General features: G+C 40.9%; 3 protein-coding genes and 1 long non-coding RNA gene across 5 annotated transcripts; 2 read left to right on the top strand and 2 right to left on the bottom strand.

Moving 5' to 3' along the window:
• Window positions 1–389: 389 nt before the first annotated feature.
• On the bottom strand, window positions 390–10,123 carry LOC134864912 (uncharacterized). Its single transcript, XR_010165878.1, has 5 exons — window positions 9,314–10,123; window positions 8,301–8,748; window positions 4,975–5,181; window positions 2,638–2,691; window positions 390–2,361 (listed from the first exon to the last, which is right to left on the bottom strand). It is a non-coding gene; the product is annotated as an uncharacterized LOC134864912 (long non-coding RNA).
• mri1 (methylthioribose-1-phosphate isomerase 1) lies at window positions 754–12,101 on the top strand. The gene is made up of 6 exons (XM_063884246.1): window positions 754–1,303; window positions 2,184–2,407; window positions 4,997–5,166; window positions 5,251–5,427; window positions 5,515–5,739; window positions 8,260–12,101. Exons 1-6 carry the CDS (start codon window positions 1,172–1,174, stop codon window positions 8,391–8,393), a joined length of 1,062 nt encoding a protein of 353 aa, XP_063740316.1. The 5' UTR covers window positions 754–1,171; the 3' UTR covers window positions 8,394–12,101.
• Window positions 12,102–12,140: 39 nt separating this feature from the next.
• c5h19orf53 (chromosome 5 C19orf53 homolog) lies at window positions 12,141–14,051 on the top strand. The gene is made up of 3 exons (XM_063884249.1): window positions 12,141–12,331; window positions 13,268–13,323; window positions 13,442–14,051. Exons 1-3 carry the CDS (start codon window positions 12,241–12,243, stop codon window positions 13,595–13,597), a joined length of 303 nt encoding a protein of 100 aa, XP_063740319.1. The 5' UTR covers window positions 12,141–12,240; the 3' UTR covers window positions 13,598–14,051.
• A 746-nt stretch (window positions 14,052–14,797) lies between these two features.
• Window positions 14,798–16,697, bottom strand: si:ch211-196h16.12 (regulator of G-protein signaling 5). Of its 2 annotated transcripts, XM_063884248.1 has the most exons (7): window positions 16,681–16,697; window positions 16,483–16,581; window positions 16,304–16,355; window positions 16,155–16,211; window positions 15,989–16,041; window positions 15,317–15,480; window positions 14,798–15,230 (listed from the first exon to the last, which is right to left on the bottom strand). In XM_063884248.1, the coding sequence occupies exons 3-7, from the start codon at window positions 16,345–16,347 to the stop codon at window positions 15,063–15,065; spliced, it is 486 nt and encodes a 161-aa protein (XP_063740318.1). In that variant the 5' UTR covers window positions 16,348–16,355; window positions 16,483–16,581; window positions 16,681–16,697; the 3' UTR covers window positions 14,798–15,062. The 2 variants fall into 2 exon arrangements, with proteins under 2 accessions (XP_063740318.1, XP_063740317.1); XM_063884247.1 differs by lacking the exons at window positions 16,483–16,581; window positions 16,681–16,697 and having other exon boundaries at window positions 16,304–16,482.
• Between the last annotated feature and the right edge of the window lie 316 nt (window positions 16,698–17,013).

The raw sequence follows: 17,013 nt of genomic DNA, 5'->3' as shown, positions 1-17,013 counted from the left end.
GTTTCACTCATTTCTGGCATTTTACAGACCTAACAGTTAATAAATTAATCTAGAAAACAATCTGTTTATCAACAATCAAAGACATCATTATTTGCAGTCCTATAAACAGCTCCGGAAAAAATTAAGAGACCACTCAAAGTTGCTTTTAAATCTTTATCTCTACATGTATAAGGCAGCAATTCCAATGTTTGTTGAATTCCAACACAGATTAAAATTGTCTAGTTCACAGAATACAATAATAATAATAATAATAATAATTTAACTTAAAGACATACCTATAAATAATAAAATAAGAGAAAATGATAATGCTGAAGTGGTCTCTTGTTTTTTTCTGCAGCTGTATGTCGCATGTCCCTAATATGAAGCTCCAGGAGAGACTCTCACAGAGATGATGAAATACTCACTAGTTTATTGTGATATTGCTTTATGGTAAACAAAATGTAATAACTTCAATTCGACAAGCGTAGTTTGTGGCAGACGGGTTCACAGTGTGTTTCAAATAAATATATTAAAACGAACAAAATGGTTGGTTTGGCATTAATGAATACTATATAACAATAACAATGTAAGACAAACATAGATTCTCTTTTTCAGACAATGCTTGCTGTTGTTGCTGGGGAAGCTTGGGGCTTTGGTGTTATGCTAATAACGTGTTTGAATGTGAGATTTCCCCTGACAAAGGGGGAAAGATGAGAGGGGGATGGTGCGCAGGAGGAACAGGAGAAGAGGGGAGTCTTTGGACAACCCGCGAGACTTTGGTGGGCGTGGACACCGAGGCTCGGGCTTCCTGCTCGGATGAACACGTGGTTCCGTGTCAGCCTCCCTGCCTGTCTGTCAGTGTGTGAAGGTTTCTTTCTCTCACTCCTCTTCCCGTCTATCCTCCCGTGCCACACAGCAGACCTCCTCCTCTCGTGACTCCGTCCCACCCGCACCTTCTCCTGCTTCTCCTCGTGCAGCTACACTTAGCTTCTCCTGTTTGCTACGGCTCGCGTGGACTACCGACATCCAGGCCGCTGTCCCTTCAACGTGTATCCGCTCAATAGTGTGGAAGTGTGTGTGTGTGTGTGTGTGTGTGAGTGTGTGAGAAAGAGAGAGTGTGTGCGTGTGCGCGCACCCGCAGCCGGTCTCTCCGTGTTCTTTCTCCCCCGCCATCCCGCCTTGTTGTTCGGTCATGACGCTGGAATCGATCCGCTACCGGGCCGGGTCTCTGCAGATCCTGAACCAGCTGCTGCTGCCACATCAGACCTCTTACGAGGAGATCCGCTCGGTGCAGGACGCTTACGAGGCCATCAAGTCCATGAAGGTACGGAGCTCCTTCCTTTCTTCCTTCCTCTCTCTCCTCCTCCCCTTCTCCCCCACTTCCCATCCGACCTGCTTGCCCGCTTGCTTGTGCATTTACTCCCGTCGTGCATGTATTTTTTCTCGGGTCTTTTGTGCTCACACTGCTGCACGCATGTTTTGCCAATATGCCACTGTCGGCCTGTATTTTTGTTTTGGATGCACCTGCAGCACCCGCCATATAACCCCCCCTCATACACAACCATCCTTTATGTTTAGTTTTTACATTATCATGTGCCAGCGCGACAAAGTAGGCATCCGCACACAGCCACCCACCCATGAAATATGCCCCCTGTCTCCTCCCCCCTCCCTCCTACTCTTTCTTTGGGAAAGATTATTGATGAATTATTAATGACCTTTGCCAGGGTTTTTGTTCGCGTTTGGATCTTACGCTGCACTCAGTGACACATCCAGCTTATTTTTCCCTCGGAACCTGAAGCCCTGGCACAGGGAGGTGATCAGAGACAGTTATAAGTTCTGAAATAGCAGGGGAGGTTTTCAGATGCTCACTTATAAGGGCTGAGCAGATATTCCCTCTTTTGTCTACCCGGCTTACACACATAGTAGCAGACAGACGTTATAGCCTGTCAGAGTGAAGGAATGTACCATAACCAGAGGGTGATGTCATGATGGGAGACAGAGAAATGACTCCAGATGATATCATATTATGCAAAGCTGCTCTGCCAACTTGCAGCTCTGTCATCACCCTCTTACAACTCTCTGGTGAAGAGAAATTCATTATCCTCATGAAAACTGGGGGACAGTTGTAAGAAGTTGGCATAGAAACCAAAGATGAGGTCCTCCATGTGATGCTGATTGTCCTCTTCTTCCTCCTCCTCCTCCAGGTGCGGGGCGCCCCGGCCATCGCCATCGTCGGCTGCCTCAGCCTTGCGGTGGAGTTGCGAGCGGGCACCGGGGGTGATGACCCTGTGACCTTCATCAGGGAGTCTCTGTGCCACCTGACCTCGGCTCGGCCCACTGCCGTCAACATGGGTCGCGCCGCCCGTGAGTTGATGGAGTTTGCTGAGAACGAGAGCATGGAGAAGAACTCGGAGCAGCTCAGAGAAAGGTGGGAGATGATGACTTGCTCGCATTCAATGTTTCTCATGTGGTTTGGGTTCATTTGATGAATTGAAACGTTGATATAAAGGAAAGGGTTACATTTTACATTTGCACTTAGAGACCCTTCACTAATACGGTTTTGATTAAAGGGATGGGGACATTAATCACAGTCCTTTGTGTATGTAAAAACTAATTTCGAAACAGTTTGGGTATCTTTAGAAGTTGTGTTTTACTGACCTTATTCTCCCTTTTTGGTACAATCTCCTCATTTGAGCTCAGCAAGGGAACTGTCTTGGGGAAACAAAAAGAGGACATTTTGCACAAAAAATACTCTAACCATAGAGGTAGTCTCGCTAAGCCAGACTTTCTCTACATATTATTGTTCTAGTACATGGGGAAAACGCTTAGTTTTTTCTTTTCACTATTCATATTTGTCCTGGGTTGCACTGGAGGCTGAGTTGGCGCCCTTGCAATATAGATAGGGAAGGGGAGGAGAATGGTGGCTGAAATCCACACGGCCAATAGCAGACTTATACTTATAGTCTACAGCTGGAGTGTTAGACGACTACAGAGGGAACCTGTCTGATTCTCGGGACTACAAGCACAGATGCTAAATACCAACACTGTTGTTTTACACCTCACGTCCCTTTCATTTCAGGTTGCCAGCATGCTATCTAAAATCATGTTTTTTTAGTGGTTTTTGCTTCAGTAATGATAAACAAAAAACGTGGTCTGACTAGTTGGTTTATATAGACCCCATTTAGAAATTAATACATTTTCTCTGCCACTGTACTTTTACATTGTTTCCCTTAATGTCAATACATTCTGAAAGTGTTTTAGACTTTTGATTTGCTTGCCTGTGTGTGTGTAGCACCATAATGTAGCTATAAGCCATATTTTTTTGTAAAAGTACCATTTTGGAGTTTTTGATAGTTGTGCAATAGAGACATGCTTTTAAATAAGAGACCCTATTTAGTTTGTTTCCATGCGCGAGGCTCCACGATTGGTGCGATACACAATCCTCTCACTGGTTTAACGATCTACCATTGATCTACTGTTTGGCAGTGAAGGAGAAGACCGATAGCAAGTAACACAAATGTTAACAATGCTGGCTCCATACGAAGAACAACATGTTCTGCGTTATGAAAAATATTTGTTTAGCTTTAAGGATTACACAATGGCTGTTGGTGAATGTAAATGGAAACTCTATAGGACACGTTGAGGGGGACTCTGTCAGGGACCAATGTAAAAGGGACACTTGTGAGCTACTGTGAATTTAAATAATCTAAACCTATGCTTTTGTTGTACCGCTGCTATAGCACTTCCTTGTTTAACACCAGCTGCAGGTGTCTTTTAGCAAAAGTTGTGAAAGTTATCGGATCACAAAATGTGAAAACTAGGGACCCTGTATAAATGTACATGTCAGTGCACTTACTGTCAGCGTGAGAGCGAAACACTGAGAAGTGTTATTTTAACAGTATTATTTGTTCCACATGACTGTGGTTTAGAGATGCACATGCAGGGACAATGAGATCATATGTGAAGAGCTAAAAGAGATGTTGATAGAATGAAAAGCATCAAGGTGGATAATGGCTCTCATGTTGGGACAAGAGGAGAGATGAACTGATCTAGTGACCCGAATTGGTGTTTACTAGATATCGTATAACCAGTCCGCATTCAATACAGCTTCCTTTTAATGTCATTATAGAAGCAAGTGTTTCTGATATCAGTTACAGTCAGGTCCCACACCGGCGCCATGCCACAGCTATACCCCATGCCCTCATAATGAGCATAGTTATGATTTTAAAGGAATTCCAATACTCTTTTTCATTTGGTGATAAGAAAACTCTAGTTGGACATTTTATCAGCCAGTTGAGGGGTCCGGATCTGGATCCAAAAAATAAAAAAGTGCTTGATAAGGGCTGGGCATTATATTGACATTCTAATGAGGCTAAATATTGCGTTGTAATATAGTTGTTGTCTGTAAAGGTTTTAAAGGATGCATCACAGTAAATTGATGCAAACCTCTAATTGTTCTATTGTTTGTTTTCACCCAAACCTTTTATTCACACTGTAAATATTTCATTAAAGCATCAAAAGTCAACCCTAGACGGTTGTCGCAAAATCCATATTGTGGTAACAGGGTAAAAAAATAGTGTGATAACCCTGTAAATTATTCTTGACGCATGAGGAAAATGTGATAGGCCTACAGTAGGAGTGAAGGAGGATTAGGTGTAAGAACTTCAAGAAAGTTTTGGCGCCGGCCGTGGCGCAACTGGCTGGGGCACCTGCACCGTACGCCGGCGACCCGTGGTCCTTTCCGGATCCCACCCCGACTCTCTCTCCCACTTTCCTGTCACTCTCCACTGTCGTATCCGATTAAAGGCAAAAAGCCCCCAAAAGATATCCATAAATAAAAATTAAACTTCAAGAAAATAAGATTTTGGAATAGAAAAGCAGAAACATATGCAGAGCAGTCATGACAGGCAGAAGCATGCAGACATATTGTAGCTGCAGACTTGATGGACGCGTTGGGTCCACAGCACCAGCTGGAGCCTTTTTATAATTTCCCACCTCTTGTGCCCACCTCCCGCAGTGTAATCTCCTGGATTGAAGACATGCTGGAGCGTGACGTCAACGACAACAAGAAGATCGGAAACTATGGCGCCCAGCACATCCTGTCCGGCGTTCCGAGGGACTCCGTCACCATCCTCACACACTGCAACACCGGTTCGCTCGCCACTGCTGGATACGGGACCGCACTCGGTGAGACTCGAGCCACTGCGGGAAATGAGAAAAGAGGGTGAAATATGTATGGCACTGTCACTGTAATAATTTGTGTGTATGTAGGCGTGGTGCGAAGCCTCCACACGCTGGGCAGGCTGAAGCGTGTGTACTGCACGGAGACGAGACCGTACAACCAGGGGTCCCGACTGACGGCGTACGAGGCAGTCGCTGAAGGAATCCCCGCCACACTTATCACAGACAGCATGGCGGCTCTGACCATGAGAGAAATGAGCATCACAGGTGTGTTTGCGTCTCTTTTTCCTTTTTATTCAAACCTTCCTTTTTTTTTAATAAACTAACGTCTCCCCATTGCGTCCCTCCTCTCAGCTGTGGTGGTGGGTGCAGACAGGGTGGTCGCCAACGGAGACACGGCCAACAAAGTGGGCACGTACCAGCTCGCCATCGCCGCAAAGCACCATGGGATTCCCTTCTATGTGGCCGCACCCAGCACGTCATGCGACCTGAGCCTGGAGAGCGGCAGGGACATCATCATCGAAGTGCGCCCCCCCGAGGAGCTCACTAGTATAAACGGAATACCCATCGCGGCCCCGGGTAAGACGTGTGGGGGTCTTTAGGGTTTTTAATCAAGGGGAAGAATGTGTTTTTATTATTTAGAATGAACAGGAAATGGTTACAAACAATAGGTTGAGTAGAAGACTGAGAGCCATGGGAAGATATTCAGGCCATGGGACACGTGGCCCTGTTCCAATGTCCGCCCTTAGCCCTTCGCACCAAACTCTTGCAGACTTTAATTAACTTAATTGAGTAAGAAAAGGAATGGGGACGTGTGTGTGGCCACTTAAGTGTTAGGCTACAAGAATTCCCTGTTATCTATTGTACATTTGTTTTGAGAACTCTTTCAAAGTGTTTACAGGATTTTTAAATGAGGAGGAATAATTTATAACAAAGAGCCCAGATTCTAACAGAGCTGCGTTTCATGGCCAGTGCCTCAAACCCCCAGACAATCATGGAATCCCCAGCTTTTTTTTTAACATTTGGATGCTATAAAGTCTGCACAAAATGTGCTCAGGCAGGGGTGTCCAAACTACGGCCCAGGTGCCAACTGCGGCCAGTCATCCATTTTAATTTGGCCCTTTGGCATTTTCTCAAGTATAATGGAATATGGAAACCTGAAACTTGTGCTTTTCTTATATTGTACTTCTTAAATACTGTATATATCTAAACATACAGCTTTTGAAAAAAGTAAGAGACCACTGCAGCATTATCAGTTTCTCTGGTTTTACTATTTAAAGGTATGTGTTTGAGTAAAATGGTTGGTTTTTTTGTATTCTATAAACTACTGACAACATTTGCATGTGTTGGAATTCAACAGACACTGCAATGCAATGGCTGTCATACATGTGGAGATTTAACTTTTGCCGGAGTTGAATATTACAGTAGTATTCATGTGTTAATAAGCCCCACTTCTCAAATAAATTCAATTAAAGTTGAAAATATTTTTTAAAAATATTTTTAGTTGATGATAAAATAAAAAAACAATAACGTATTTGCATAACTAGCTTGAAATGTGCCCTTTCTATTTCCCCTTATTATAAGCAATCTCAGGCTTCTGTTTGAAGGAATGAGCTGCCAACTTAATAAATGAAACCCTGTGGAGAGCTTTCATTTAGGCAGTTTTTTTTCTTTTAAAGCATATTCAAGTATCAGGCATAATTTATCTACATTTGATTGATTTTCTAACTTATAATTGAACTTATGAGGCCATATATCTCACCTCTAGTGAGAGGCCCAGCCCTTTTTATGTTTTTTTCTATGCGACCCTCAGTGAAAAGGTCGGGACACCCCTGTGCTAAGGGGTTTTAAAAATGTCTTTAATTTAGAAGGTGTCGCAATGGGACAGTCCTGAGCTCTTGCAGACTTGTGCATCAAAGTCTATGTGTCCATAAGAGAACATTGTGAGTGTGTTTTAGTTGAATTTGTTAGCGATGAATTGAGTCATTTGATCTCTAATTACGTTGCCAGAGCGGAGAGGTGCTCGGTGACATCACAGTAATTAAAACACTCATTTAATGAGCACACTGGCCCTCGGAGAGTAGGACGTGTGCCTGTACACCACGTTTCACTCTCTCTCTAACTTTCTTCTTATTACTGTCTGGTCCTTTTTATCAATTTGCATTTTAAAATAAATGCATACAGCTCTTTCTTTTTATTTTCAGAACCTTACTTTGCATTCAAAGCAACAGTGATGAACTGATTATATTAACAAGTAGCCAATTTCGATTTCATTGTTGGACTTTTCCAAAAAACGACTAATTAATGAGACACACAGTTGCACTTGATCCCTTATTTATTCATTACCTTAAACAGGCACTGTAGGTTATTAACCATCAGTCCCACTAACACCCTCCTGCTGCTGTAAATACTGCCTGAGGACCACATGTGGATTCTTCTGGGGTGGATTATGGTTCCAGACAATTGTATTACCAGCTGTTTTAGGGAATTGCTGAGAGTTTTTATAAATTAAACTATATATAATAGTGCCTGGATTGTTAGATTTTAAGTTTCTGGCTGCCACAGAACAAATGATCTAGTCACAATACAAAAGTGTAATTAACTGAGGAAACGGCTTAAAAAATACACCATTTTTTAAAATTGTTATCCTAAACAAACTGAAAACTATTCAAAGTGTTAACTATAAACTATTTACATTTACACATTTATATATCATTAGCTAAAAGTAATGTTTTGAGTGTTACTTGTACACTCGAAGGGAAATAACATCTACTATAGAGGATGCCCATGCCCTGTCAATAATATGATCTACTCAAAATAAATTAGAAAATATGAAAACTTTTCCAAATTCAAAACTAAAGTGTTGATCCACACTATAGACAATGAATTGGGATATAAGCGAGACGCCAAGGAAAGCAACCATGGAAATGCTATGTGTGAAAACCTTAAATAGTGTAAAAACATCTCAAATTAAATGGAAATAGTTGGAAATAAATGGCAGTGTTGGGTTCGTCTCATATAGGTACAACTATAAAAGAAACCAAACTTTAACCGTATGAATCCTTAACCATGTTTATCCTTCCTGACTGTTTCCTGCAGGTATCGAGGTGTGGAACCCGGCATTCGACGTGACCCCTCACCAGCTCATCACGGGAGGCATCATCACAGAGCTGGGGGTCTTCCTCCCCTCTGAGCTGCAGGCGGCACTCACCGGCCGCCTCACCGCCCTCTAGAGCCGCTGCTGGTCCGTGTGCACCACTGCACCTTAACGTTCACACACTCAAAGACACTCTCATTTCATCACAGAACACACACACAGTCATGGTTGTGGATTCATTTTCTGTTGGTCATTGCACTGTCACTGGTACATGTCGGTGGTGCACACACAAGAAGACGGTGTTCTTCAGTCTCTCACTCACACACACTCACCGCAGGGAGTCAGGCAGACACGTGTGCAGTCTCCCCTTTTCTTTTACGTCCCTCTTTTTTTTCTGTGGTCCTTCCATTTCACCCTTTCCCAAGTTTTCCATCCCATCTTTCATTCTCTCCCGCCGCCTCCTTCTCTTTAGTGCTCAGCTGGACTCAATCCTGAATATTGTATTTGGCAAAGAAGCACATTTTTCAGGGCTTCTTTAATTGCAAAAAAATGGCAAAAAAAAATTTAAAAATGCGTATTCATATTAAAGTAGTGTTTTTTCTTAGCCATGTTTTTTAAAATGCTGCTACCCACTTTGTAAATATACATAATCTTGCAGTTAGTGTGTGTACATATGTAGAAAACTAACCCCTGCTACTAAAAGGTACTGCTATTTTAACCAAATGTGTGGTTATTTGAATTTAAATTTGACATCTAAAATGTTATATTAACATTTGCTTTATTTTGTTTCACGTAGAAACCTTTTTTAGACGAATAACCAAATTTAGGGCTCATAAATGTTCACAGCCAGAGTTTTAGTGATCGTATTTCACTTTTTACCCCCTGCTGCCAAATTTGGAAACTCTTGATTGGTCCTCGTAAGTCAGCTGAAGCCTATGACGATACATGGCTGTGTTATACCTCACTCCTTGATCATATATCGCTATTCCCAGTTGTATTGTATCATACCACACTTGTATTCTCATAATGTACTTATATATATGTAACCATACTTACTTCAGCACCATACACATATTCACCATACTGCACAGGACGCTCTGTACGAATGGAAAATCAACAAAAAAAAAGGGAAATTGTGTCATTTTTTGCCATAACAGCTTTTGCTGAGATCTCAGAGGTGTGTTATGCTGTTGTATTTCTGCGGTACAGGCATCACCATCAAAGGAATAGTTCACCCCAAAACAAAAGTTGGGTCCTCTGTCATACATATGTAGCTTCAGGCTTATCTCAAATTATCTTTAAACAACAGGTGATTGTTTTATAGCCCTGGAAAATGTAAAAAGTAATCAAATTATAACTCAATATCTCTATTTATTGCCACTGAATTGTGTGTTCAACTAGAGCTGAACAGAAATTACTTAATGTAATGAGACTGGCCAACAGAGAATCTCTTAAGCTTATTGTTTTGGTTTTAAAGCCTGCGACTTTACAATTTTGATTGACTGTTACCGCTTGGAAAACCTGCTCTATGGTACCTGTTAACGACAAACATCATTACTAGTTTCCCCTAGTTGGTGGAGACCAAAAGAGAGCTGAATTGAGAGTCAATGTAATTGGGCTTACGTTGGTCAGTTGGACACACACATGACGCAAACGAATGACTGTGTTGTTTGATAGTGAATAAGCATCTGTTTTCCAACAAGCCTGAACAACTTCATAAGGTGCTTATTTGAAAACCTTGTGTTAACACCTTCACATCTCTAGTCTTGATATAATTGTGTAGATATATTAAAAGTATTTAGAGAAACAACAATAGCTTTATTTTGAGGTGAACTATTCCTTTTAGATTATTCTCACTGAGTGTCTGTCCTCGGTGAGCTCTGCGACACAAAGAGTGACGGCATCAACAATCAGAATGTAATGTTCAACTCAGATGAACTTCTGTCATTCAGGACATACAGTAACATGAACTCAGAATGTGTTTCAACTGTTTGGATTATTCCTCCTCAGACTGACTCCCATCTGACTACTCCATGAGATCAGGGCCATGGGCGACTGAGTACAGTTAGACAGGACCCTGAAGATGGCAACAACAAAAAAAGAAGATTGTCGGGCAGCAATGTTAGCATTCAACTTTCATTTGCAGACTAAACAAAGGGGGAAATTATTTGTCTAGCACTAAAAACAATTAGTCTATTAAAAACTAATCTGTAACTATTTTGATAAAATTATCACTTCAGTTATTTTTAAAACAAGGCTTTTTTTGGTTTGATATTAATCATTAATTTGCTGCCCTACCTTTTTTATAATGCACCATTATTGACTATGGTATCTTTGCAGAAGCCAGATTAAAGCCTGACTGTAATCTAGTATTATCCAGTAAACTGGTATTGATTATGAAGCTCGATAGAAATGTCCCAGATAACTCGATTGTTTTGGACACACCCGCTCGCTGCACTGAATGTCACAGGGCCGGTTTTCGGGGGGGGGGGGCCCACACTGTTCACTGCCTTACAGGTGCAGCACCAATATACAGTAGCTCAATGACGGGAGCTGTAATCATGACCGGAAAGACAGCAGCCCTTCCTTCACCCTGGTTTCTAACCTTACACACGTCCCTTGTGGACTTTTTTAATCCATTTCATTCATTTTAACATGACATACACAACCTTTCGCACTCTGAAGAACAACTGATTCACCCAGAGAAAAGCCATTAAAAAAGAGCGTAATGTCAAGAATAGTCATAGCAGAATCCATAGTATCATTGCTGTAATATAAGCTCACTTCTTCCTTTATCTTCCTACTCTTCGTTTATCCTCCTTTCACCCATTAAACCTCAACTCACAAATATGCTGTTAGTTCACACATGAGTGTAAAAGACACTTTTCTTTCCTTTTTGTTTTGTACAGTTCAAGACGTCACATGTTTGGGGGCAACTTTAGACAATGTTCCAGACATATGTAGCAAATTCATGGCGGTCAGACCCGCTACGTATTATTTAGTTTTTGAATCTTTAAGAGGAATTCAATTTTTGTTTGTCTGTACATCACGATTATAACTGTTATGCTGTGATTTGTTTATTTGTTTCATGACATTGTGATTCCTAGTGACTAGGCCATTAGTACACCACACTGGGGAGGCCTCCTCAACCATACACACTACCTCTCCGCCTACCTACACGGACTCAAACACTGAATGCATGAACACACAGCACTCAGTGTGCCTGGCTGCAGCAGAGCTGATTGACAGATTTAAGAAAGAAAATAAATCTGGACTAAACTATCCACATCTCAGTAATGTTTGTACCGTGAACCCGAAGTGACAAGTAATTTGTGGCGGTGCTTTTTGTTTGCCAAAGTAGCCTGCATTCAGGCCAGTGTGTTATGTTGGGTTTCCACTGAAATGTTTCTGCATCACGCCATGTTTTTTACACCATGCTTTTGAAGCAGCAGCAATATGGTACTGTGTTATAAAAAAGATGTTCCAACAACCTCCCAACATGCGCCTAATAATCAGGTGCCAAAATTCAGTGCTGCTTGCCATGTATTTTCCACATGATATCACTAAGCAAAGCAGGTGTTTGTGTATTATTCTCAATAATTAGTATGGCCTGCAGTCACCATGGAAGGAGTGTTGTTCAGATGGCCTCTTTAAGTGCAAGTATGTTATTGTTGTTATTGATAATCACTTGATCTGGTTTTATTTTGTAACATGTGGAAATGGAAAACTGGATTTTTTTTAAATATATATGTATATGAATATAATGCTGTAAAGTGCAGTCATTAATTAAGAGATTTCTCTTTCACATCAATACAGTAAAAAGAATAAATCCACAGTGAAATTATTGGGTGGCTTTTGTCCTTCTCTGTGTAATATACACTGAGCGTCCTTTAGGGGGCGGCAAAGTAACCGAACAGGAAGTACACCAGTCTTTGTGACAACGTTGAAGAAGAGCAGTTTCTTGGGAACCTCCGGTTAGCAAAATGGCTCAAGGTTCAAAGAAATTTAAAGCTCAGCGGCCAGGAGCCTCTAAGAAACCCCATTCAAACAAGCCAAAAATCCAGAGGAAGGGAGGTATGTATTTAAACTATTACTTGTAATCGAACGAGTCAGAAAAAATGCACGCAAAGGTCAGAGTCAGAAAGCGTCAACACGTGAAATGCGTGGTAACAGCTAAACACGTTTTATTTAAAGTGAAGCGTGTTGGAATATTTATCAAGCAGAACTAATATGAAGACATTGATTAATATTGGTTGTGCTCCTTCCTCTGAAATGTATTCATTATTAAACTTAGACACTGACTAAATAAAAACCTGTGGAGGCTTATACTTTGTGACGCAGGTAATTAATGAGTTGAATAACGTGGCTTAGCTTTACTTTGATTTAAACCACAGCAATTTATACTACGATGTGTTGCATATATTTAAGGAAAACCACTCAATACACGTTATTAGCCCGTGTTGCTGTTTTAACTTTATGTATTATAGTGGTTTAAGTGAGAAAATGAATAATAATGAGCCACTGTTTAGTATTAATCTGTAAGGGTTACATATAAGCTTTTCTTTAGATATTCACACAAGGAAATACATTGAGATATTCCAGTTATTCATATACAGTCTATGGTTAATATACAGTCAGTTGGATGTTTTTGTATACCTAGCTTAAAGGCTAATACTATAAATACTTAATATGGTAAATCCTACTTTCATGAACGTAATGATGTTCAGTTTGAGGTGCAGCTGTTAAATCGTATTGCTTTATACTGAAACATGCTTTATATGAATCTGTATGTTAGTGAAGGTAGACAAACTATAAAATAAAGATACCATAAAATGAAACAACAAAAATAACAAACTATAAAAACTGAAGCCTCTTAAATGACAATTGGCATTTCAGGGCAATCTCATGTTAGACAGTTACAATTTTAAAGTGTGTATTTACTATCTAATTTGATGAACGGTCGACAACATAATTTGGGAATATGACAGTGGTGTTATTGCTTTCTTTAAGGGAGGCTCATTGCACCAAAGAAGGCTCACGTGGTTGAGCAACAGAAGCTGAAGAAGGTGAGGAGATTTCTAACAAAACGTTACTCCGCCAAGATCTCTTACATCCTGAATTGATTACTTAAAAGACCTTGACTGATTACTTGTCTAACATGACCTCCTCTGCTGCTTCCTAAAGGGTCTAGAGGTTGCCATCAGGAACAAGATTGAGCAGGAAGTGACCCATAAGGCAAGCACATCCCTCCACAAGCCACTGAGTGTGGTAAAAGGAGCTGAACGGCCTGAACACAAAGGCATCCCTGGAGCACCCCGTCCAGAAACCAGCTCCAAATAGGACCTGATACAAAACCCTGAGGCTGAGCGTGCTAAACTTAAAGACTTAATCATGGGGTCATTTAACTACATTGATCCCATGACTCAGATTTAAGATGCACGCCAGCTGTCTTGCTGTTTTATTATTCCTAAATATTTATAGACTACTTCAGTTATACAGAAATATAAAGAGACCCTCTTGTACAGATGTTAATTCTTATTTCAGTTTACAAAGAAATGTAGAAATTGAGATTCTGAATGTGATATGCAGGACTAGGCACTGAGCATTACATAAACCCTCACTAGGGGGCACCACAGGACTTTCTTGACTCAGAGATGGTGATGGATGGAAACGATGCAAGAAACAATGATTTTATGATGTTTGTGCTTTACCACCCTGCATCTGTTTTTGTAAAATTCTTTGTATGATTGTACAGAAAACAATGAATAATAAGAGTAAAACCATCAGTCACTGATATGAATCCTTTGAGTTATGTTCACCACACTTTGTAACTTCCAGCCATTACTTATCATTTCTGAAGGTATTTTTATTCTTTTTAGAGCAACACATTTTAGCTAGATCAAGGCTCAGTGAAATGTAGGATTCGAGCTCAAAGCTCTTACTTAACTGCTAACCTGTAGAGCCATGCGCTTCCACAGCTAGCCTATTTTTTGGATGTCAGTGACAAAAACGGCACACAAATGTTTACAATGTACCATTAAGTAACAATGTTTTACATAGCCACCTGAACCTGGCACTTGCAGTTCCCCAAATGCAACTACAATGTCATCAATTAGGTCAGGTTATGCTGGTAGCAGCTAATGTAGCCTTGCCTCTTAACCAGAGTTGAAATTGGTAGAGTCTCTTTGAGGTACAGTACATGTTTGGAGTCTTGTATTATAGACCTGACCCTGAGCACTGTACTGTAGGTTAACATGGTGATTCACCATTGTTTGGCTTTGGGTTGTCTTGAATAAACACCAACACCTAAGGAATGGGCATGAGGTTTTCTCAAGGACACCAATGTATCAACAGACCAGCAGTGTGACAACTAAACAGTGATAAGACTGGACGCTGTTTGAAAAGTTTCCATGTCAGCATTCGCTCTCAAGCAGCCCGTGCCAAAACACATTTGGTAAGCTTCTTTAGGAAATACAGCTTGAATACAATATGAATATTAACACACTAATTCATTTCATTCATTAAGTATCACAAAGTGAGTCTTTTATGAGGATTTTTATTTAAATCCATTATGGATGTCTCTCTAGCTCAGACATCTATATGTAAGCTTTTAGTTAAGGTTTTTCTTTTGAACTATGACTACTAACAGAATGCATTATGCATTCAGTGCACAAGGACAGCACTACCATATGAAAAACAATCACATAACAAGATAGTTGTTAAAAGGGTTGGTGAAACCGAATTAGGCAATACAGATTGACCAGCACTGTTTCTAAAGCAGATCTGTAGTAAGTACGGTGTAAGTCTAGAAAGCTTTAATGGCATCCATGCAGTGATTGGAACGCAGGAACCTGGGAAAGGAGTCTTTGGCCATCAGATTGTAGATTCTCTGCTGTGCCTCGTCGAATGTGTCGGCACAAGGAGAGTCTGTCACCCCAAGCAGAGCGTCCCGGGTCTCAGCATCCAAGTTTACCTAAGAGGAAAACAGATAAGAAGAAGCTCGTTAATTATAGTCTCCTCTTTATCCTGACTGCACTTATCACTCTCCACTCCACAAACCTCCTGTGGAGCGTCAGGGTTGATAAACTGGTTGTAGATGCTGCTGGACTTTATCTTCTGCATGTTAGAAGGTGAAATTCTGTACTCCTGACAGGCCAGCCAGAACTCCAGGTTCTCCTCACTAAACTCTGAACGCAGGAACCCACGAAACGCCTGCAGAGCACCTGGTTGAAAGGGAGAAGAACAAACCAGAGCGGGGGGGGGGGGGGAAACATGATGCCAGAAAAACTCAGGCCACATAAAGACCAAAATTTCATGGAAGATAATGTTTGTGCTTGCTTAACACTGTGTTAGAGCTCTATGGTCCATGAACCACTTCTAAAAGCTTTTCACATTTGTATTAAGTATTAAAACAGCAACAGAAGCCAGATTGCAAGAAAATAAAGTGTGTAGAATAGTGAAGAGTCATAAGGTTGCATAACTAGTCAAGCAACATCAGTTATAGTGTCTTACTGTTTGCTAACATAAGCCACCAGAGCTTCTGGTCATCAAATACACTTTTTATTAGATATATGACATATGTCTGTGGTTAACGAAAATGTGAGAAATTATTACACTTTGTTCTGACAGAAAATATCAGTAAATATACCCCACCCCACCTATTGAATATGTTGTTGGAACATTAAACTGAGTTTGGGTGAGGGGGGAATGAAGGAAAAAAAACATTCTTACTTCGGTTTTTCAGCAGAGTCTCCAGGTCCAGGGGAACTTTCCCATCGTGACCCCTGAGAAGAGAGATGGAAAAGTCAAAATTCAGCTTCACAGTGATATCTGGTGGATTACTAGATTTACTACTACTACTCAGCTACAAAACAAAAAAGGATTTCAGGAGGTTTACTTTTGCTTGTGGTGCGGCTCAGTCAGATGGCTTAACTTCACCCGCAAGTCTTTGGCCCTGAAAACAGACACATCATCGTTCATTATTAAAAAAAAAAACTGCAATCAGGGCAAGTGATTCCAATAGAAAAACATGAGCTGCATACTCACCTCTCCAAGCATGAGGAGGGCAGGGAGGAAAGTCCCTTACACATTGAGGTGTCTTTGATAAAACGTAGAAAGGTAAAATTAAGAGAACAAGCTTTATTTAATTACAGGAGTCAATTTCTTCTGAGTTTTTCAAACACTCAGCCTCCTGAGCTTCAGGGTGCTGCTCTTATATAGCCTACCTGTTTGCTATCTGATATGTCTGATCCTCTTAGGAACAACAGCTGTAGGAAAGGAGTTGAATGAGAGAGGTGGTGTACGTGCTTACAGTCCACATAGGGCTGTCAACAGGAGACGGAAAGCAAAACAGCACATAGAATAGCATTATTAAAGCAGGGTGACTTCCAGTTAATGTTTGTGTGTGGTCAGGCATCAATTACTTTCTTTAGAGTCCGCCACAGCAGGTGGACTGTTCACATCACTCATCTCTGGAGAGGTACTGCAGCATGGAGATGTTGAGAGTGTTAAATGTTGATGGATGAGGCTATGGACAAAATAAGACAGACACCTAAAAGGCCATTAAAGCCCCTGTGCAATACAAATAGCACCTCCTGTTTCTCATTTGTTATGAACTGTACTTTGTATTTTGGAAACTGCATAGCTCTCAGTCAATGTGGATCTCCCGTGCAAATGATGTAGTGTCATGAAACTGTCAAATTAAGCCAATAATAATGTCAAATGTGTTCAACTCTCTATAAGTAGCTGAATAATGT

This window comes from Eleginops maclovinus, chromosome 5 (genome assembly GCF_036324505.1).
Source record: "Eleginops maclovinus isolate JMC-PN-2008 ecotype Puerto Natales chromosome 5, JC_Emac_rtc_rv5, whole genome shotgun sequence".
NCBI lineage: Eukaryota > Metazoa > Chordata > Actinopteri > Perciformes > Eleginopidae > Eleginops > Eleginops maclovinus.
Note: the sequence above shows the minus strand (reverse complement) of the source record. Positions and strands in the feature narration are given on the sequence as shown.

Coding starts and splice junctions, on each gene's coding strand:
- mri1 (XM_063884246.1), top strand. CDS start 1,172: ATGACGCTGGAATCGATCCGCTACCGGGCCGGGTCTCTGCAGATCCTG. Junction 5,428..5,514: donor GAGAGAAATGAGCATCACAG/GTGTGTTTGCGT, acceptor CCCTCCTCTCAG/CTGTGGTGGTGGGTGCAGAC. Junction 5,740..8,259: donor AATACCCATCGCGGCCCCGG/GTAAGACGTGTG, acceptor TGTTTCCTGCAG/GTATCGAGGTGTGGAACCCG.
- c5h19orf53 (XM_063884249.1), top strand. CDS start 12,241: ATGGCTCAAGGTTCAAAGAAATTTAAAGCTCAGCGGCCAGGAGCCTCT. Junction 12,332..13,267: donor AAAAATCCAGAGGAAGGGAG/GTATGTATTTAA, acceptor GCTTTCTTTAAG/GGAGGCTCATTGCACCAAAG. Junction 13,324..13,441: donor AGCAACAGAAGCTGAAGAAG/GTGAGGAGATTT, acceptor TGCTTCCTAAAG/GGTCTAGAGGTTGCCATCAG.
- si:ch211-196h16.12 (XM_063884248.1), bottom strand. CDS start 16,347: ATGTGTAAGGGACTTTCCTCCCTGCCCTCCTCATGCTTGGAGAG. Junction 15,481..15,988: donor GACTCTGCTGAAAAACCGAA/GTAAGAATGTTT, acceptor CCTTTCAACCAG/GTGCTCTGCAGGCGTTTCGT. Junction 15,231..15,316: donor ACCCTGACGCTCCACAGGAG/GTTTGTGGAGTG, acceptor TTTTCCTCTTAG/GTAAACTTGGATGCTGAGAC.